General features: G+C 47.0%; 1 protein-coding gene across 2 annotated transcripts; it reads left to right on the forward strand.

Moving 5' to 3' along the window:
* The first annotated feature begins 7984 nt into the window (after window positions 1-7984).
* Window positions 7985-20231, forward strand: Oasl (2'-5'-oligoadenylate synthetase like). Of its 2 annotated transcripts, XM_027416026.2 has the most exons (6): window positions 7987-8226; window positions 12448-12730; window positions 14701-14876; window positions 16345-16586; window positions 17525-17672; window positions 19253-20231. In XM_027416026.2, the coding sequence occupies exons 1-6, from the start codon at window positions 8029-8031 to the stop codon at window positions 19751-19753; spliced, it is 1548 nt and encodes a 515-aa protein (XP_027271827.1). In that variant the 5' UTR covers window positions 7987-8028; the 3' UTR covers window positions 19754-20231. The 2 variants fall into 2 exon arrangements, with proteins under 2 accessions (XP_027271828.1, XP_027271827.1); XM_027416027.2 differs by lacking the exons at window positions 16345-16586; window positions 19253-20231 and having other exon boundaries at window positions 7985-8226; window positions 17525-17635.
* The last annotated feature ends 2259 nt before the right edge of the window (window positions 20232-22490 follow it).

The following is a 22490-nucleotide window of genomic DNA, read 5'->3' on the forward strand; positions in this document are numbered from 1 at the left end:
TGTAGACCAGGCTGGCCTCAAATTCACAGAGATCCATCCGCCTCTGCCTCCAAGTGGTGGGATTAAAGTGTGTGCCACCAACGCTCTAAACTTAACTAACATCTTATAATAGATTAGCAGCTTTTATAAAACAAGAACTTTACATTGTCAGGCTTTGCTTAAAAATGATCATAAATTGAAGCTCTTTAAGTACAAACATTAATAAAAAATTTAAAAAACATAAACATTTAAAAAAACTGGTTTTAAAAAGAAATTTAAATTCCCTTAATGTCTTTCTGTAATATATAGAAGCACTAATATTTTAAATCTTAACTGAAAAACTTGTTTCTAAGATGGTACCTCTAATTTCCATGCAGTCACCTTTAGTCAAGATGGCGGTTTAAGTATTTTTTTTTCAACTTCAGCAAAATGGCTACCAGTCAGTCATGTGACCAGTTTGCCATGTGGCTGGCTACAAAATGGCTGTAACTTTCACCATTTGTTTAGCTACATGCTTGTAACAGAACTTAGGTTATGCCAGGAAACAGAACATTTTAAAACAAGTATACATAAATTACTTGAGAAATAAACAGGACTTTTTAAACATAATTAGCTTAATATGGTTAAAATTTTAACTTATATTACCATTTTTAAATTTATTATTTGTAGACATGAGGAACCATAGCAAACAGTTTACATTTTTCTCTTTTAACAACCTCTTTTCTGACCTTCTACGACTTGCTTTAACTCTCTAAACTTTTATATACCTTTAGTTCATTCCTCTGATTTTCTTAGACATTCTTAGACAAATTTCTCTTTCCCTTTCTCTCTTTATTACTTAAGTCTCCTACATTTTTTTCTCATTTCTCAGTCAACATAAAAATTTTTATCAAAGTCCCTTTTATAGTTTTTAATAACTTTAAGGCCTTTTTTTTTTTTTTAGAACATCTATATCAGACCAGATAGTTCACCTGCCCGAGTTCCATGTGCTCAGGGAAGAGACCTGGGTTGGGGGTGCTGCTGGTAACTCCAGACCCTTGGCCAATGCAAGGGTGGGAAAAAAAAAACGTGGCCCCCCTGCATACCATGTGTGTGGAGCACAGAGAAGGCCGGGCAGCCAGGCAGATGGTGGCCTTACAGCCATGTTCGCTCAGAGCAGGGAAACTCCTGCCACAAGCCAGGACCCACGGCAGGTTGGCAGTTGGGGCAGAAACAGCCCTACTTGGCATGCCTCACAGACCCGCAGGTGGGGATAGAAAGGGGGTGGCGTGGTGGATCCTGAATTGAAAACCAATGATGATAACACAGAATAGACAGGAAAGAACAGACGCCAACCCAATCCACCCACGCAGCTTATAAAGCAATGGCAATGGCACCGGGAAGACAGAACCCGGCAGCTACAATCACTGCTAACTGAGGCGGGTCCAAGTGTCCTCGGCCCCTGTCCGTACCTCCTGGGTCCTGGGTGTCCTCAGGCAGCAGTCTGTCCTCCGGGCGCATCTGCCGATCATAGTTGAGGTGGTTCCTGCCCAAGCTCCACGTGCTCAGAGCATCAAGAAAAGACCCCTGACCCATGCATGCCATGTGCATGGGCAGTAGGGACAGAAAGAGATGTTTAACACAGACTAGGGTCCTATTCGGAATTTCAGATGGCTAGCCCCATGGAAATCAACTTGGTTCGAAACCAAGTCTCCCCTATAGATTTCAGAAGGCTGCCGCCCAAACCTCCACCCTAAACAATTCTTGTAGGCCTACTCACAGATGTCGCCAGAAACCCCAACATAGGACCTCCACATCCACAAAATTAACAGAAATAGTAAAATTGACACACAAGCAGGCGGTTAGGGTGTGGACTGCAACAGATCAGATAACAGATAACAAACCTGTTGCTCAACTGCTCAGTCCCCCAGCCCATTCCAATCCTCCAGGCTTAACAGACACCAACAGCAAAAACAGGACAGACATCAGGCAGGACAAACCTCGAGGCAAAGAAATGGTGCCCCAAACCAAAATTACAAACAACCCTCGGACTTTTGTCAAGGGCGGGATCTCTGGGTCTCGAAACACGTCTGTTTTCCCCTGAGATCCAAATTCCAAATACAAGTACAAAATTACAAATATGAGTCCTGTGCAGGCTCAAATCAAATTCAAGTCACCAAACCAACAAAACAGCAAATTCAAGTGGCACCAAACCAACAAAACAGCAAGATCCATAACAAGCAAACATATAACATTGAACATATAAGTTGCGAGCTCAAATCATCTTACCTCCAAGATCGAATCCACTCAGGTGAGGGGTGGTCACAAATCCCGGACGAGCCTCCAAATGTTAGACCCCCCCTGGAAAACTCAGGTATCGGGGTCCCAGGCCACGACCGAGGTCACCCCAATCACCAGGTGGATTCGAGAGCTTGCTGCAAACTGCATGAGGCTTTATTGTTTTTAACGAGCTAACCCCATGTTAGCTCGGTCTTTCACCCACCTGCCATGGCGGATGGTTCGCAAAAGACAGCTCCTAGGGGCTCCCTAGAGATTTTGTGGGGCAGCGTAAGGGGAGTGTCTAGGTGTATGCACAGGCTCAGGATTGGTGTGCCTCCAGGCTTGGAGGGCTTGCCCTGTGTTGATTGGCCAACTGGTTGTTATGGCTCATAGGCCCTCCCAGGGTGGTTGCTATGCTCTCTACGTCATTGCTGTGTGCTTGTCCGTAAAGCACACCCAGAGCCATAAAGCATAGCGCCACCAGCTAACTTCTGATTGGTTCCCTGTCACGAGACAGGAATCTGACTTTCTAGTGTCTAGGGCAAGGTCAGACAAGCACGTGTTTGGCCATTATTGCTGCTGAAAGGGGAGCTGGTCCCTTCAGTATCAGCGGGGTCATAACAAGGTCTTCGTGGAACAGCTCACACCAGTGGTTCTCAATTGACCCTCTGGGGGTCAAATGGCCCTTTCATGGGGTCACATATCAGATATCCTGCATATCAGATATTTACATTATGATTCATAGCAGTAGCAAAACTACAGTTATGAAATAGCAACAAAATGATACGGTTGGGGGGTCACCACAATAGGAACTGTATTAAAGGGTCACAGCATTAGGAAGGTTGAGAACCACTGGCAAACAGGAAACAGAGTTGCGCAATAACAGGAAGGAGTCAAGACCAGGTGATATGCAAGGATGTGGCCCTGTTGATTCATTTCCTCCAAGCAGATCCCACCTTCAGCAGGTCTAGTGCCTCCCAACAGTCAACTCAAACTTTGAATCCATTAGTGGCTTTGTTAGACCCCCGAAAACTCAAGTATCCGGGGTCCCAGGCCACGTTCTCGGTCACCCCAATCACCAGGCGGATTCGAGAGCTTGCTGCAAACTGCACGAGGCTTTATTGTAATTTAACGAGCTAACCCCATGTTAGCTCGGGTCTTTCACCCACCCGCCATGGCGGACGGCTAGAAAAGACGGTTTGAAGCTGCTGCGTACAGATCTTTATTGGGCAGCGTAAGGGGAGTGTCTAGGTGTATGCACAGGCTCAGGATTGGTGTGCCTCCAGGCTTGGAGAGCTTGCCCTGTGTTGATTGGTCAACTGGTTGTTATGGCTCATAGGCCCTCCCAGGGTGGTTGCTATGCTCTCTACGTCATTGCTGTGTGCTTGTCCGTAAAGCACACCCAGAGCCATAAAGCATAGCGCCACCAGCTAACTTCTGATTGGTTCCCTGTCACGAGACAGGAATCTGACTTTCTAGTGTCTAGGGCAAGGTCATAGAAACACGTGTTCGGCCGTTATGGCTGCCAAAAGGGAAGCTGGTTCCTTCAGCTAAAGCTATTGATTAGGCCCCGAGCTCTCCTAATTGGCTCTAAAAACTCCCTCCAGACTCACCCAGAGCTGAGCTTTAACAATCGCCTCGGGGATTCCTAATCCAATCACGTAGGCAATCACAATTCACCATCATAACACCCTCATCTTATTTATGCTCTCATCTCTCCCCAAAAACTGCAATCACTTTGATCACCAGCAACTTCTTGGGTCTCTCTCAGACCTCTCTCTCTCTCTCTCTCTCTCTCTCTCTCTCTCTCTCTCTCTCTCCCTTCTGTTTTGGTTTAGTTTTTTGTTGTTGTTGTTGTTGTTGGTGGTGGTCTTGGTTTTGTGTCCGGGACCAAAATAGTTCCATTATGGAATGTCTTGAGGTCCAGCCCCCGGTTTCACTAAACAGGAGCAACCAGGAGCTCCGGCCCACTATTGTATTGCTAATTCAAGCAAGTCTGCTATGGTTTAGCATGGCCTCAGTGTGGAATGTCTCCTAGTTTGCATCTCTACATTTGAATAGGCCTGCACCTGAGTGGAGGTGCTAGGTGTGTAAGTAACAAGTGAGGACAGAGAGTTAGGAGCCATCTAGGGGAGAGGAGTCAACGGAAGTACAGAAATGGCCTCCTCATAGCCATAGAAGCGTGGTTAAGAAACAGCCAAGAAGATGCTAAATAAACAAGAGACTCTAGTTTTACAGCATGGAACTGAGAGCTCTCTAAAGATGACAAGATGTCTGTGTTTGGTCTTTATCGCCGTTGGGTTGCTAAGAGTTTCCAAGCCCACGATCCCCCACTCAGGCAGAACCTCATGGCTGTCGTTGGCTTGGAGCCGAGACCGGCCGGGCTATGACAGTTTTGAAAACAGAGGTTCTTCTGTGTAGCCCTGGCTTTCCTAGAACTCTCTCTGTAAACCAGGCTGGCCTCGAACTCAGAAACCTGTGTTTTCATAAGCATGCAATGTGGATGATTTTTAAACTACTGATCTTGTTCCCACCTCTTTGGCACTCCATCTAGGACAGCATGCATGCCTTTCCCGCTTCCCATCACCTAATCTTTAGTGCAATATATCGTCCCTCAAGGTACCAGTGACCATCTGTGTGACAAGGAAAAAAATGTGGTCTTCACACAGAGCTCCCCCGCCTTCATTCGTGGATGCCTCCAAGTCTTCACCGAGAGACTTACTCCTGGACATCCATCATATCCACGGTCCCTCCTTTTTCTGATGGCAGCCCAAGGACCATGCCTGAGATGGGACAGTCACCTCTTTTCTCCTGTCCCTGCCTCCTCCTAGAGAGACCTAGAACCAAGCCCCTCCCCCACCTCCTCCCTGTCCAATTCTGGTCCAGGCCATTGTCTCCCACCTTTTCTTTCTTTAGGCTGAGTCTCATTATGTACCCTCAGCTGTCCTGGAACTCAGCAGGTAGACCAGGCTGATTTCAAGCTCACAGAAATCCACAAGCCTCTGCTTCCCTAGTGCTGGGATCCAAGGCATGTGCCACCACCAGCCAGCCCCCATTGTGTCCTACTTGGACCACCACACAGGGCCCAGGCTCTACATCTACTCTTGCATTTCTGCCATCCATCCTCAGGACAGAAGGTGACAAAGCAATTGCCCTGGAGTCAAAATTCACTGCACAACATGCTTGTGACTCACCACCACCGCCTTTGGGACAGAGTCAGGACAGATTCACCTGGCATGTGACCCAACGGACCACTTCCTCTTTCTCAAACAGTATTATCACTCGGCTTCCAGAACATTCTGCCTTTCTTCACCCTCCAGCTCTCCCTTGTTCTGCTTTGCTGGACTCTTCTCGAATCTCCCCAGACTCTGAGTCCTGTAACTGCTTCAAAGCTCAGTCTCCCTCTACTCTTTCTTCTCCACACATGCCTGTGGCTCTGTGTTAGTGGCATCTTCATTTGGGTTGTTTGTTTTGTCCTTTTAAACACTTCACTTTATTAATATATTGTGCATGGTGTCTGTGTGAGTGCATATACACAATTCAAGATATTAGTTAATCAAACAAAAGGTGTCTTTGAAAATATCAGTCATGGGGCTGGAGAGATGGCTTAGGGAATTAAGAGCATTGGCTGTTTTCCCAGGAGGATCCAGGTTCAATTCCCAGTACCCACATGGCAGCTCACAACCATCCAGTAACTCCAGTTCCAGGAGATCTGATACCTTCATGCACATAAAGTAAAGTTAAATACATTTTTAAAAAGTATCAGTCAGAGTCAGACAGTGGTGACGCACACCTTTAATCCTAGTGCTCGGGAGGTAGAGGCAGGCCCATCTCTGTGAGTTTGAGGCCAGCCTGGTCTACAGAGCGAGTGCCAGGACAGCCAGGGCTTCAGAGAAACCCTGTCTCAAAAAAACAAAAGAAAAAAAAAAATCAGTCTGCTCAGGACTCTCCCACTGTCCCTCATTTCCTTCCGAATAAAGCCAAAGCATTTGCCTCCCACACTCTATGACTCGGTCCTTATTCTCTTTCAACTCTCCACTATGACTGTTCTACTCTAGGCGCCCTGATATCCCTCAGACCCAACAAGCACAGTACCACCACAGGGCCTTTGCACATGGCCTTACTTTTCTTTCTGCTAAAAAGGATCTCTTCCGTCGGCCATACGTGAGGCTCACTTTGCACTGCTTCCTTGTTTTTGCTCAAGCTTTCCTTCTCAAGTTAGCCCTTCTTGATCATATAGAACAAGTACCTAAATCTCTCTCTCTCTCTCTCTCTCTCTCTCTCTCACACACACACACACACACACACACACACACACACACACACACACACACACACACGCACGCACGCACAACCTATTGGCTCCCTTCTCTGTTTTATTTTTTCTACTTAGTTCTCATCCACCTTTTACCTACTCCCACTTTACTTATTAATCCTGTTCATTGTCTGTTTCTACCACTAGTATGTAAGCTCTCTGGGCATAGGGATTCTTGTACCTGGAACATAGTAAGTGCTCAGTAAATGCTTGTTGGAGGAATGAATAAAGAAAAGTAGGGATAAGTGAGCATTGTGCTCTCCCACCCAGGGATATCCATGCCCTCCTCACCAAAGGCCAAGGTCTATTCTCCCTGAGTCCCTGGCACCAGCCTTGTTCCCACTTCTCAGCTTCCACTCACTCCCTCCTCTCTGGCTGATTCCTAATTTGTCTGAGTTTCTTTGTTGTTCTGTGGGGGTTCAGCCTAGGGCTCTTCACACCATCCTCAAACCTTTTTCCACCAAGCTACAGCATCCCTTTAGTCTTTGAGATTCATGTCAAACAGGCTTTTGTGGCACTGCCTGTGACCGCAAACAAATGCTTCTTCCTGTCTCCCTACCAGGTCTCTGTACCATGCTGGCATCGCACTAAGACTCTAGGAATCTCCTTCCTGCTTATTTGCCTCATTACTCAGAGGGCCCTGTAGGGCATGAAGCTTTTCTTGTTTTGTCTTCCTAGTATGGTGTCTGCTAGTCACTTAATAAAGTGAGGGTTGGGGCTGGCGAGATAGCTCAGCAGTTAAGGGGGCTTGCTGCCAAGCCTGATGACCTGAGTTTGATTCCTGGAACCCACATGGTGGAAGCAGAGAAAAGACCCCTGCAGGTTGTCCTCTTACCCCCACATTTGGGCCATGGCACCCCCCCAAAAAAACCCCAAATAAATAAATATAATTTAAAATTTAAGATTCTTTTAAATAAAACAGGAGGGTCCAAGAGGCCAAGCATGTGGCAAAGGCACAGGACTTCCAAGTGTCCTTTCGATTCCAGAATCCTCATCCCTTACCACAACCATGAGTAGGCAGGCCCTTTCTGTTTCCAAACATCAGTTTCCATATGATGGGTGGGGGCAGCCGGCCTGAGTCATCTAGACAAGGTGTCCCCAGAAGGTCAAACTCAAGCCAATTTCAGTTTACACACATCACAAAAGGGAAACTCCAAAAGCTGAGAATCGAAACTTACAGCGCAAATGTTGGCCAGAAGCCAGCCTTGTTAAGGTGGCCCCGACATACCAGCCCCGGCCTCCCCTCCCCCAGCACACCTCCCGAACCAATAAATCTCCAAGAAGGGGATCCCCCAGTGAGCCCATTGCTCCCACGTTCCTCCCTCTCCCTGCCCTTTTCACCACAGGGTACTAGAGGTCAGCAGGAAAAGAACCACCTTAAAAAACAAGGAGGTGTGTGCAGGAGTTGGGTGGGTGCCTGGCTAGTGGCTATATAACTCTGCAAACCCTGCAGCGGTGGGCCGGTCAGCACCAACATGGCACTGGCCCAGGAGCTGTACAGCTTCCCAGCCTCCAAGCTGGACTTCTTCGTGGCTCAGTGGCTGCAGCCGACCAGAGAGTGGAAAGAGGAGGTGCTGGAGACTGTGAGGACAGTGGAACAGTTCCTGAGGCAGGAGAACTTCCATGGAGAACGTGGACTGGCCCGGGATGTGCGGGTGCTGAAGGTGGTCAAGGTAAAGCTGGACATCTCCATTCAGAGCCAGGATAAGGCAAAAAAAAAACAGTCCTAGGGGCCCCTTTACTAGTTCACTCTTCTGACATCTCAGGACAGCCTGGCTAGCTATCCACAGCCCACTGTCTTGAGCAGAATGAACTAGTAGCCTAACCGTTAATGTTCTGTCATTAAGGGTTATGCTCTGTGAGGTAGACACCATTCTTTTTCCACTTTATGGAGGAGGCAAACAGAGGTATAAGAATTATAATGACCACATGCCATGCAAGGCCTCTGGCTGGATCCTGATACATAATCTATAAAATACAGTTTGAGGAGCCTGACATGGGGGGATGGCACTCCTCACATCTCAGCACTTGGGAGGTGGAAACTGGCCTGGGTTACAAGTGTCAGATAAAGAGAAAGAGTGTGTGTGTTTAGAGACCATTGGTAAATGTTTAATACGGGATACATTTTGGTAACAAAACTGCTGTTTTGTCATGTCTAATAGCAGCTGCTGGGTGGGGGCTCTCTTTTGGGGGGCAAAGCTCCTTGCTACCTGTTGAGATGAAGCAAACATGGGGCTGTAGCTCAGCGCTCGAGTGCAAACCTAGCATGTACGAGGCTCTGGGCCTACAAAAGACAGACAGACAGACAGAGAGATGTGGCAGGTTCTAGTGTTGCTGGGTGCCTGGGTGATCTTTGTATTTCTTCTTATTTGTCCATGTTTTAATTTTTTGATAATAGAAAGATTTTGTATAATGGAGGCTGAAGCAGGCAATGTGGCTTGCTCAGGGTTGCACTCTGGCCTCCGAGCTGGGGCTTGAGTACTCAAGCTGTGACCCAAGGTTCTCACTAGGATTTTTTTCCCTTAACTCTTTCCTCCAGCTGCCTCATCCACCCTTTATGCTAGCTAGAACCACAGCTCAGGATTGACAGAGTTTAACAAATCCTGGAAGGGGGTGGGACAATGACAAGCTGAAGACCTGGGTTTGGTTTCCTGCTCCCCTATAAAGAGCTGAGCGTGGCTGCACACACTTAGAACTACAGTCCTGGGCAGGCAGAGACAGGAGAATCACCAGCACTCCCTGGCCCACCAGCCTAGCCCAATCAGCAAGTTCCGGGTCACAGTAAGAGGTCCTGTGTCAAAAAACAAGATGGACCTCTGGCCTCCCCATGCAGGCAAGCGTTCGCACACACAACTTTGGAGAATTAGTCTCAGCCAATTGTTCATTTAAATATGAAGGAGACTGACACACAGAGAGTGACATGGCCTAATACCACACACCAAATTTGGTGGCAATATCCAGACTAGAATTAGGACTCTGGACTCCCAGCCTAAGGCTTTAACTTTTGTTCTGTGAAGAATTTAGTAGCCTTGAGTGCCTAAGACCTCCCCAACTCCCTCACCCCCCAACCCCTGCCTTCCTTGCACCAATCCTATGTCCAAGACCTCAGGTCACATGATTTAGAAGTGGCAGTCTAGCTCTGTCGCTACAGACCTGGATTTGTCTCTGGGCTTTTCTTCTCATCAGCTGTGTGGCTCTAATGGTCCCATCTCGTGTCTCAGGCCCTTGGACTGCTCATGATTGTAGCGTCATGAACATCATCTCCCACTGCCCCACACTGAGGCAGTGCAGCCTGAAGGTTATCTCAGGGTAAATTCTTAGGTTTCACTGTGACGCTTGCCTAGGGCTTCTTTCTGGTCTGTGGGACTTCTCTCTTGGGCAAGGCCCTCCCTCCTCTAGACCCCTCCCTCCCTGACACACCTAGGAATGCAGTGGATAGGATAGAAAAGGAGGACTCAACTAACAGAAGGATGACAACAGATGTTAGCTGCAAAGCCTCAGCTCTCCTCCCCTTAAAACACTAAATGATAGCCACACCCAAAGAGCAAGACCCAGAGAAGAATGTACCCTAGACTCAACGCCTTCATTCCCTGCACCCTTGGAGTTGGGGTGGGGCTGGGCTGGGCTGTCCACATGACTGAATACTCATCTAACCAATCAGGTGTGAGTAGATTTCAACAGCTGCAAATCATGAAGTCTGTTCTAAGCTGTTCAAGGAAAGGAGAGGACAGTGTGGACACGGCCTGCAGAGAGACTGGGAAGGGAGAGGCAGTGTGGACATGACCTGCAGAGGGACTGCCCTTTACCCACATCCAGCGTCAGCCTCCAGTCCTTTCTCTTAGGGCAGGCATACTGAGTCTGACACTGGTAGGATCAGAATAAAACTGGAGAACAAAGATGCCAGGTGCCTGCTCCTTGGGAGCAGAGTATAGTTGGTGGACAACATCCCAGGATGGAGAGGAGGAAGAGCCACCATCTGGCTGGCTGGCTGGGGGACCTTGCAGACAGGTCATGCTCACTCCACTGTTCTATTCCCAGCTGGGGAGATGGATCACGGGGCCCACCTCTATGGTGATTAGAAAGGAGACATGCATTAAATGGTCTTGGTGGTGCCAGATACAGGGCTGCTCAGCCTGTGACAGCAGAATTTTAATTTCTACAGTGACCCCACTGACCAGGAAAGGTAGCCACCTGGACACAGACCCTCCCCCAGCAGCCCCAGGTCAACCAATGTGGGGGTGAGCGAGAGGTGAGCTAGAGAGATGCAGGGCCTTGTATGCCAGGAGGCAGAGTCTGGAGAGAAAGTCTCGGCTGTTTCTTCAGAATCATCTGGCTCTGGGGCCAGCAGGATGGCTCAGCATGGAAGGTGCCTACTACCAAGGCTGACAACCTGGATATAAGCGCAGGAACCCACATGGTGAAATGAACTCCCTTTAGTTGTCCTCTGATGTCCACATGTGTGCCATGGCATGCAGGCACATGCATGCACACACAAACACACACACACACACACACACACACACACACACACACACACACACACACGCAAATAAATAAAATGAAAAAAATTAAACAGTTTACTCTCTTTCCATTAAGAGATGGGGAGACTAAAGCTGGGCGGTGGTGGCGCATGCCTTTAATCCCAGCATGGGAGGCAGAGGCAGGCGGATCTCTGAGAGTTCAAGACCAGCCTGGTCTACAAGAGCGAGTTCCAGGACAGCCTCCAAAGCCACAGAGAAACCCTGTCTTGAAAAACCAAAAACAAAACAAAAGAGATGGGGAGACTAATGTCTAGGCAGCAGAGGAGTCCACTAGATGAAAAGACACACACCGCTGACATCCGGGACACGGGCCCCACACCCAGCCCTTGGCATACAGTATTTTAACTGATCTTCCCTGTATTCTAATGACTCACTTTTCGTCATTGTTTTCCTTTTACTCATGATGGACTTTGGGCTCCTAATGATTGCATAGCAAATAAATCAGGGAAAAGGTTCAAGGTCAGGGCTAGGCATACAGTTCTAATACCAAAGTGCTTGCCCTGCCATCATGGACGCTCCTTGATCCACACAAACAGAACAGGAGGGAGGGAGGGAGGGAGAGAAGGAGAGAGGGAGGGAGAGAGGGAAGGAGCATGATGGATGAGGCTGACCATCTGTTTCACAGCCCGTTCAGCAGATATTTCTACCGGCTGGGAGCCCTTTATCTGATACTTAAGGCTCAGAAGTGTTTCAGGTTTGGAAATCCCCCCACCAGGCTTTGACCTATTTACATAAACATAACAAGATATGTTAAGATAGGACCTAGACCTTCTCATAAGTTCACGTGTTTCACATAGCCCAAAGGCAATTTTGTACAATATTTCTGGTCATATGGGGAATTTCCTACTCGTGGCAGCATGTCAGCAGTTAAACACTGTTGGATTTTGAACATTTTGGAGTTTTCAGGTTAGGGATACTCAGTCATTGTTCCCTTGGAGTGGGCATTGCTCTGGATTGGACGAGAGACTTGAGTCTCCAATGGTGTACAGGGCAGTGGATAAGCAAGGGCTACTATGGCAGGGCACACCTGTAACCACATTGCTTGGGAGGCTGAGTCAGTCAGGAGGGTCATGGGTTCAAGGACAGCCTGAGCTACACAGCCTGGTCCAGGTCAGCTGTGGGCTGCCTAGGGAGAGAATACAAGGATGCCTGGCTGCTGGAGGCCAGCTGCCAGAGAGCTTGAGTGCAAAATTCATCCTCCATCTGTCTGCACCTGTGATGTGGGATGGCAGCACTTCTTACCCAGCCCTTGTGGAAAGACTATATGCTAAAGGCATATATTACACTAAGAGTCACAAGGTTGTCGGGCACAGGGCACAGGGCCTTGGGGTGATAGAGTCCTGTCTTCCGCAGGTGGGCTCCTTCGGGAATGGCACGGTGCTTAGGAGTACCACGGATGTGGAGCTGGTGGCGTTCCTGAGCTGCTTCCACAGCTTCCAGGAAGAGGCTAAGCACCACCACACTATACTGAGGCTGATGCAGAAAAAGATGTTCTATTGCCAAGACCTTCTGGACCTCGGGCTCGATAACCTTGGAGTGACCGAAGGAGTTCCCAGTGGTCTCATCTTCACTATTCGGACAAGGGAGACCTGGGAGCCTATCACTGTCACCATCATTCCGGCCTACAGAGCCCTGGGTAAGGGGAACACACAAGTCCTACATGGCCAGCCTGCCAGCCCTAGGAGACTGTGACCCCTTGCCTCTGGTGGCCGCATGCATTCCTTCATCCTACCAATGTCCTGGGCTGAGTCTGAGCTGCCACAGTGTGCTCAGAACTAACAGGCTCGGACTTGGGAAACAGAAACTTATCACAGAGGCACACTGTAAGCACATGACAAAAGGTGGAAAAGAACAGGGTACAATGGTTAGCCACCAAATAATATTCAGGGAAGGCCTCGCTGTGGGAAGAATGTTCTGAGAGGCCTGAGACCCAGCCAGGGGAGGGACTCAGATTAGGAACTGAGTCCTTCCTATGAGACACTTGCTGTGTCTAGACACGAACTTCATTCCCAAAGCAGACCTGTGGCAAGGGCAGGACTAGGGACACACACACTTCATTAGGGAATTAAAACAGAAAGGGGAAGGAGATAAATGCCTTACTGGGCTGTGAGTAGCTAGTCAGCTGGCTTCCTGCCCCTGCAGAACTCAAATTACTCTGGAAACATCCTCCATCCTGCCCACTACCCCATTGCACTGTGGTGTTTATCCGTTAGCTGAGTGCAGCCTCGGACTCAGGAGGATTGAAGTCACCCACACTTGCTGTTTGTCCTCAGGCAGACAAACCAGACAATCCACTCAAAAGGAAAGCCTCAGTCGGGCACACGGTGTTGCAGGTTTTCAGTAACTGATCATGTGTGTCTTCCTTCCTGTTGTTTCTGGCCTGCACTGCATGACAAACTAGCATGGAGTAATGTATGGAGGAAGACACTTGCTCATCTTCCGGAAAGGAGTGGTGGGAGGGAGGGAACTGTCTATAAGAGAAGTGTCTCTATATTCCCTTCAAAGGTGGCCCTGAAGACCCAGCTTCCTTCCACTAGTCTCCACCCCTTAAGGGTTCTGCTACAGCCCAATAGCACCCCAGATTGACAACTAGACCTTTAACACATGGGTCTTCAGGGGGCACTTGCTATCCAAACCAGGCCTGGAGAGATGGCTCTGTGGTTAAGGGAGATTACTATTACAAAGGTCCTGGCTTATGGACCACATGGCACCTCACGACCCCCTGTCCCTCCAGCTCCGTGGGATTCAGCGCCCTCTTCTGACCTCCTTGGGCACCCAAATGCATGTTGTGCACACACAAACTCATGCAGGCACACATGGATATATAAAAACAACCACATAAATCTCAAGATCTAAGAGTTTTGTATCGTGTGCCAACTCCCACTGGTTACAGGTTGTGCAGCATTATTCCATGGGTGTCAGACATGGGGTACAGTCTTAGGAAGATAGTCATTTGTAGCGTGGCATGGACCCAGTTCTCACAGTGAATATTGACAGATTTCAATCAATCACCCAGAAAGAGATCTACTGAAAAAACGGGCATTAAAGAAAGCTGGTAGTGTTGTGGACACCCGGGGAGGACCTGAAACATAGAGAGCCCAAAGCTGGCCCTCCTGAATAAGAATCTCACCAGGTTGGGGGTGGTGGAGGATGCCTTTAATCCCAGCACTCAGGAAAGAGTATCACGGGGGGGGGGGATCTCGAAGAGTTTAAGGCCAGGCCAGTCTATATAACAAGTCGCCATGGGTACATAATTTAAAACGTGAAGTTTTTAAGAAACCTCACAGAAAAGCTCAGCGGTAATGGCACACACCTCTAACCACAACTGTTGAGAGGCAGGCGGATCTCTGTGAGTTAAAGGCCAGCCTAGTCTACAAAGTGAGTTCAAGGACAGCTAGGGTTACCCAAACCCTTTCCAGAGAGAGACAGAGAGACAGAGAGAAACAGAGAGAGAAAGAACAAATTTCACTGGAAGCCCAACACACAAGGTCTCAAGTCTCCCTGGAGACATAACTGCAGAGTGAGCAGGTCCTCCCCAGATGACTGCTTGGTTACCCAGTGAAGATCTTCCAGGATCTTCACAGTCTTTGTTTCCACTCTCCTCAGGGCCTTCCTGTCCCACCTCTCAGTTACCCCCAGAGGTCTATGTGAATCTGATCAAGGCTAATGGGTACCCTGGAAATTTCTCTCCATCCTTCAGCGAGCTACAGAGAAACTTTGTGAAGCATCGGCCAACTAAGCTGAAGAGCTTCCTGCGGTTGGTCAAACACTGGTACCAGCAGGTAAAGGGGGCTGCCAGGGCGAGGCAGGTAGGGGGCACCAAGAGGAAACAGGGTTAGGGGTCAAGTGGGAGAATGCTAGGATGTAGTTGCCATTTTCTTTGAGCTACCAACCAGCTCCCAAATGAAAACACAGAGACTTATTAATTATGAGTGCTTGGCCTTAGCTTAGGCTTGTCCCATTAGCTCTTTTAACTTGATTTAACCTGTTTCTATTCATCACACATGGAGGCTTATTATTTCTTATAAATGCCTGGCCTTAGCTTGACTTATTTCTAGTCAGTTTTTACTAACTTAAATTATCCCATCTATCTTTTGCCTCTGGGCTTTTTCCTTTTCTTACTTCTGTAATCTTACTTTCACTCTTACTCTGTGGTTTGCTGTGTGGCTGGCCCCTTCTTTCCTCTCTCCTTGATCTCTCTTGAGTCCTTATCCATCTTTTTCTCCTCCTATTTATTCTCTCAGCCTGTCAGCCCCACCTATCCTTTCCCCTGCCTCACTATTGGACATTCAGCTCTTAATTGGACCAACCAGGTGTTTTAAACAGGCAGTTACACAGCTTCACAGAGTCAAACAAAGGCAAATTAAACGAATGCAACACATCTTTGCATTATTAAACAAATATTCCGCAGCATAAATGAATGTAGCATACCTTAAGCTAATATTCCACAACAGCAAATTCAACAAGAGAGCCTGTCTCAAAATGTGGAGAGCGACTGAGGAAAATATGTCATACTGACCTCTAGCCTCCACACCCATATACATGGATTGTCATACACTTATTTATACATACATGCATACATACATGCATGCATACATACATACATACATACATACATACATACATACAAAAAAGAATTTCAAATCCATCTGGTGAGATGTCTCAGTGGGCTAAAGGTACTTGCCATACAAGCCTGGTGAGTAGAATTTAACCCCAGGAGCCCATGCAAAGGTTGAAGGAAAGAACTAACTTCATGAAGTCAAATTCTGGCATCCATACCTGAAGCACACCATGGCATGCACACACAGGCATACACACACACACACACACTCACACAGACACATACATGTATGCATGTACACAGACACATGCACACATGCATGCACACACACCAAATGCATGCACACATGCAAACACACATGTGTGCACACATACATACCACACAGAAACTTGCATGAATGCATGCACACTTGCGTGCACAAATACACATACAGGAAGAAGAGATTTAAAAATAAATTATATTCCCCTAAATTTGCATTCCGATGCAATTTGAAGTCTACTAACCTAGGTCCTTAAATACTAAAATAGGGAAACCAAGGCCCAGAGAGGGGAAGCAACTTGGCCAAGGTCATACAGCTAGTAGGTAGAAGAACTAAGGCTAGACTTTGGGCTTTTTGCCCCTGGACCTGATGCCCTTCTTACACTTAATCTTTACATCCCTCTCTGTTTCTTCCCCACCTCTCTCTGCAGTATGTGAGAAACAAGTGCCCCCGGGCCAATCTTCCCCCTTTCTATGCCCTGGAACTACTAACTGTCTATGCATGGGAAGCAGGCACCCAGGAAGATGCTAACTTCAGGCTGGATGAAGGGCTCGCCACTGTGATGGAGTTGCTCCAGGATCACGAACTCATCTGCATCTACTGGACCAAGTACTACACACTGCAGAATCCAGTCATCGAGGACTGTGTCAGGAGACAGCTCAAACGAGAAAGGTACTGGGCCACTGTCGGCCACCAGGTCTCACAGAAAAACCAGAAAGGGAGACTAGGGGTGGGGAATATGGAATCTTCACTTGACTTTACTAAGTATGTGTTGAGACTGCCTACGGGACAGCATGGGCTGCTCTTTGTGCTACTCTTGATCATTTCAGTCAGATAGTAGAGGATGCTTAAGCCACAGGCATGGAGCTCAGGGTGTGCAATTCACACCAGGAACCTGCTTTCAAGTGTTATCACAGACACAAAGTCACCACTCCTAAGCCCCAAACTCTAGGAATGCAAAGTGTAGCTCTTACTTATGGACATTGGAGCCTACCTCGGGCAATCTCCCAGGGAGCCATGAAGGCCACCAGATTCCACTCAAGCCAGTGACATTTAATCATTCCATGTTTGCATACAGAAGAGACATCTGAGAGGCAGCCTGAGTTGTCCCTGTTGAGGCAGTAGAACTAGAACAGCCAACAACCTTCTCCATCAACCATGAGACCTTAAGGTCTATGTCTCCATTCCTTCACCTCTAAATGGGGATAACAATTATAGTAAGAATAATCCCTAGAAAACTGTTGGGAGATTAAAGCACGTTCACTCAGGTTCTAGCCCAGTGCTTCAAAAATAATAGATGCCAGTGGTGTTGCTGTGAGTAAGGCCATCCAACAAATTTGGCCTCAGATTTGTGCAGCCTGTCATGACCCTGCAGGAGGGAGCATCTGGTGCTGCTCCAGGATGTCCCCAGCAGCTTCATCCTCTCCCAAATCTCATCATCTCCATGCCCTAGCTCTCAGTGGTATTTTGAGGCCCTCCTTGACTGACAGCTCTGAGGGATGGACAGATGCTCAGTGGCTGGAAAGGATGGTGTCTGAGAAGCACTTCCCCAGACAATAGCCTCCAAACTGGTAAGAGCCTGGGCATCCTATCCTCTCTCTGTGTTGCAGACCCATCATCCTGGACCCAGCAGACCCCACCCACAATGTGGCAGAAGGATACAGATGGGACATAGTTGCTCAGCGGGCCAACCAGTGTCTGAAACAGGACTGTTGCTATGACAACAGCGACACCCCGATCCCCAGCTGGACTGTGAAGGTAATGCTTCCTCCAAGGACTGTTAATGGCCTGGCAATCCCAACACTACACCTGCATAGTGTTGGTTCCTCCAGTTAGGTGCTTGTGGAAATAACACTTCAGAGGCCTGAAGCCTGTGATACCACTCTGCAGCCAGCTTTGAACTCGGGGCATTCTTTGACTTCCTAAGCCTTGAGATACTAACTTTTACATCTTTACACTCTTCCCCTCCTGGAATATCAGGTTCCCATTGCTAATCTCTGTGTGCGTTGAGTACAGCTAGGTCAAGTCACTCAGCCATTAGGCGCCAGCACTAGACTTGGGGTTGGTGAGAGAGGGAGGAATGCATATAACAGTGTTAGATGCAAGCAAGTTTGCACACACCTGCAAGACAGATTACCGGAAGAGATGAGACTCTCCAAAACGTTGAACCACAGTACAACTCTGACACAGGCAACAGGCAAAGAGCATAATAATCTAGTATTTACAATTTGCAAAGTATGTGTCCAGGGGCTATCTCCACTGATCTTCACAGGCAATTCTATAAAAAGGTTGAACATTATCACTATTTTAATTGATTGTTACTGTAAGTATGATTGTTTCCATTTCTCAGAAGAGCAAGCTGAGACTCCTGAGGGAAACGTCAATGAATCAAGTTCATAGTGCTAATAGGCAGCAAAGACCGCTAGCAAAAGTTCAGTTGGATCTTTAACAAGGCTCTAGACATAGTAAACACTAGCTAGAACCACCAGGCAAGATTGCCTACTGGGACATCAAGCTGGGAGGTGAGCCCAAAGCACCAGACAAGGATATAAATGCTGATGAGATGGCTCTGTGGGTAAGGGTTGCTGCTAAGCCTGAGGACCTGAGTTCAATTCTTGGTGCCCAAATGGTGGAAGAATTTTCTGCCCTCCAAATGTATGCTATCACAGACACACACACACTCTCTTCCCCCCTCTCTCTCCCATCTATCTATCTATCTATCTATCTATCTATCTATCTATCTATCTATCTCGTGGACTGCAGGTAGAAGAGAAAGGAACAGGAAGTGGGGGTGTATGGAAACAAGAGACTGCAGAGGCAGAAACTAGAGCTCTAAATTAAGGTGCAGACAAAAAACAAGGGGCTCCAGCCAAACAAAATTACCTGATGGGAGGGAAAGAGCATGCCTCTGGGGTTTGCTTATGAAACCAGAACTATGGAGCCCTGACTGTCCTGGAGCTCTCTATATAGACCAGGCTGGCCTCAAACTCACAGAGATCCGCCCGCCTCTGCCTCCTGAGTGCTGGGATTAAAGGCGTGCGCCACCAATGCCCAACCTGTGCCTCTGGGATTTTTGACACAAGGCTTCACTGTGTATCCCAGGAAACTCTTAAACTCAAAACCCCCATGTGCTGAGTGCTGGAATGACACATATATGTCACTCTCTACTGTGCTGGGGGATTTTTTTCTTGAAAACTTTACAACCTAAGCTTAGAGTCCTTCCTAACAACGACAATGATGAAGAAGCTGTTTTGCTCTTTCGAAGACGAATCTAGGAAGGGAATTCATAGGTCACCAGATAGAAATGTGATCCTAACCTCACCTCTCCTCTCTTGCAGAGAGCACCAGATATCCAGGTGACAGTGGAGCAGTGGGGTCACTCCGATTTAATCCTCTGGGTGAACCCTTATGAACCCATAAGTAAACTTAAAGAGAAAATCCGCCGGAGCCGGGGCTACTCAGGCCTGCAGCGTCTGTCCTTTCAGGAACCCGGTGGCCCACGGCAGCTCCTCAGAAGCCATTGCTCACTGGCCTATTACGGAATCTTCTCCCACGTCCACATCTGTCTGCTGGACACCATCTCCCCTGAGATCCAGGTCTTTGTGAAAAACCCGGATGGTGGGAGCCACGCCTACGCCATTCATCCATTTGACTTCGTCCTGAACCTGAAACAGCAGATTGAAGACAGGCGGGGCTTTCCAAGCCAGGAGCAGCAGCTGGAGTTCCAGGGCCGTGTCTTGCAGGACTGGTTTGACTTTAAATCCTATGACATCCAAGACAGTGTCACCCTCATCCTGTCCAAGAAGAAGGAGGGGAAATCTCCATTTGCACCCAGCTAGTTTCCTCTGTGAGCTCTGCATTTTTGCTCCCTCTCTTATCCTAGACTCAGCATAGTGGTCCTTTCAGACTCTGCTGGGATGGTTCAAGTCTTCAGTACCCTGCCAGGAGGGAACCAGAAAGGATGTGCAAAGTCGTATACAAACAGGCAATATCCGGACACTCTGTGTGACAATGGAATTCTGCAGTCACTGCTGCAATCCTCATAGCCACACTATCAGGACTTGGTTAGTAAATGGCAGTTTCACTAATAAATTCTTAACTTGTTCAGAGGAAGCCAAATAGGCTTCTCAACCAATTACATGGACCCAGCTTCAGGTTGTCTCATCTCCAACTTCCCTACACCAGCAACCTCCATCAGGGTGTATCTGAAGCCTTCCCTGTCCCCTGCTCCCCTTCTGCCTGCCTCTGACTATCAAAGGCAAGGTAGGACATCAAGTTCCTTTTAAATTGAAAATAAACAGACTTTGTTTCTTCCCATTTTAGTGGTTATCATTCATTTCTACAGATGCTTCTCAACTCTAGGGATTGATGAAAATTGAGAAACTGAGATGAAAAGAGACAAAGTCTTGGAAATTGAAGATGAGACAATGTTTTAAAAATCCCTCTTGGGCCTTTGATCCCAGAACAGGTGGATCTTTGTGAGTTGGAGGCCAGCCTGGTCTACATTGTGAGTTATAGACCAGCCAGAGCTACATGGTGAGACCCTGACTCAAAGTCTTTTGCCCATAATAGTCTAGAGGAAAAAAAATACCTCCCATTTTTATTGCCAAAGGATATTATGGTTGGGTTTATGCCAAACAACACACACAAATAAATAAATGTAATACAAACCTTTTTTTTTAAAAAAAAGTTATTTGGTGTATATATAACTTTACCATCAACTAAAGACTAAAGCAACCAGGTGTAATTACAAGCACATACCTGTAATTCTGATATGAGGGAAGCAGAAACGAGAGGGGCAATGCAAGTCCAAGACCAGCCTGGTCTACATAGCAAGTTCCAGGTTAACTGGATATATGCACACCTGTTTCAAAAGGGCAGGGAGGGGTGGGGATATTGCTTATTCAGTAAAGTGCCTACCTTTGCAAGGATCTGAGTTCCATGCCTGAACTGACATAATAAAAGCTAGGCATGGTGATGCACACTTGTAATCCCAGTACCAGGAAAGGAGCCAGGCAAACCCTAGGGCTTGCAGGCCAGTCAGTCTAGCCTACTCATCGAGCTTCAAGGCCAGTGAGTGACCTTGGCTTAAAAAAAAAAACAAGGGAGACAGCATAGGTGGGAGACATCCCACCTATGTGCACACACATCTACATAGATATGAACACGCATAAATGCACACAGGTGAAAAAAGACAAAAACAATTTTTGCGTGTTAATGAGATAGGTATATTTGCTTAGTTTTATATAAATCTTGCCCAAATATTTGATACTGTTGGGCACAGAACTCCTTGAATGTTTGTCAGAGTGGATCAATACTTTGGCTCCATAATCACTGATGCTGAGAATGCCTCTTTTCAGAAATGCACTGTACAAAACAGTAGCCCCATGTTTAAGGCCATTTCAGAAGTTGTTGGAAACACTGGCCTAACCCCAGAGCAAAAGTCTACCATTTTTCTAATGAACTCAAGTTATCAACTTTTCATTTGCACTGGTATTTTGCCTGCATGTATGTCTGTGTGAGCGTGTCAGATCTCAGGGTTACAGACAGGGGTGAGCTGTCATGTGGGTGCTGGGAATTGAACCCAGGTCTTCTGAAAGAACAGTCAGTGCTCTTAACTGCTAAGCCATTTCCCCAGCCCTAAGTTAGAAACTTTTACAATCAAATATTCTAATAGAAACCAATCCAAAGATGTACTAATTTGGTGTGTGCTCAGGAATGACAGAGAGAGAGAGAGAGAGAGAGAGAGTTGTTTCCTGCAATTAAGCCACTGTTTCATAAGAGCAGAAAATTGTATGTACAGGAAGAATATTGCCATTCATAGCATGCATTAGTCTCATAACTGAGCCAGTGAGTGTCAGCATTCATTGGTGTTATGTGGCATGAAGATACATGCAGTACAGTGTACAGATCATGTGTTCAATGCTGCAATAAAGTTATGCAAGCATCAGAAACATCACAGGTCCATCACATGCTTGATTTTGAAATGCTTTTGCTCTTCGCACATTCAGAAATCTTCACTATTGCCAAATTCTTCATGAAAATCCACATTCAGTTCCCCACAATTTAAGATGCTGGGGGGAGGGGGGTACAAAATCACAGTATTTCCCACACTAAACCGTTCATCCAACCCACCTTAAATATCACCTCATGTACTTGTCACAGAAGGAGTTTAGGAAACAGATCCTGCTTAAGTGTTCATCTGCACTTATGGACTTATGTCTTATGGACTATGCTGTAACTGGCAAGGCCTCAGCTATTCCAAGAGTCATATTGTGACCTGATTTGTTTTGTTTGTAAGACCCTGAAAGCCTATAGTTTAGCAATCTTCCTAAGATCAAAATCTGAACTAAAAAAGGTGGTTAGTTGCCTTCCCAATTTCATCAAATCGCAAATAAATTCATTTTTCCTTTTAAAAAAAGAGCTAATCTTGCTTCCGTCACCACCCGCTTGTTTGATTTTAGGATATTATTATTCCATATATAATATACATATATATACATATATATCACATATATCACTATATATATATATATATATAATTTTCCCCATCCTGTAAATATTGGAATCCAGTTA

This window comes from Cricetulus griseus, chromosome 4 (assembly GCF_003668045.3).
Source record: "Cricetulus griseus strain 17A/GY chromosome 4, alternate assembly CriGri-PICRH-1.0, whole genome shotgun sequence".
NCBI classification, from domain to species: domain Eukaryota; kingdom Metazoa; phylum Chordata; class Mammalia; order Rodentia; family Cricetidae; genus Cricetulus; species Cricetulus griseus.

Coding starts and splice junctions, on each gene's coding strand:
- Oasl (XM_027416026.2), top strand. CDS start 8,029: ATGGCACTGGCCCAGGAGCTGTACAGCTTCCCAGCCTCCAAGCTGGAC. Junction 8,227..12,447: donor GGGTGCTGAAGGTGGTCAAG/GTAAAGCTGGAC, acceptor TGTCTTCCGCAG/GTGGGCTCCTTCGGGAATGG. Junction 17,673..19,252: donor TCCCCAGCTGGACTGTGAAG/GTAATGCTTCCT, acceptor CCTCTCTTGCAG/AGAGCACCAGATATCCAGGT.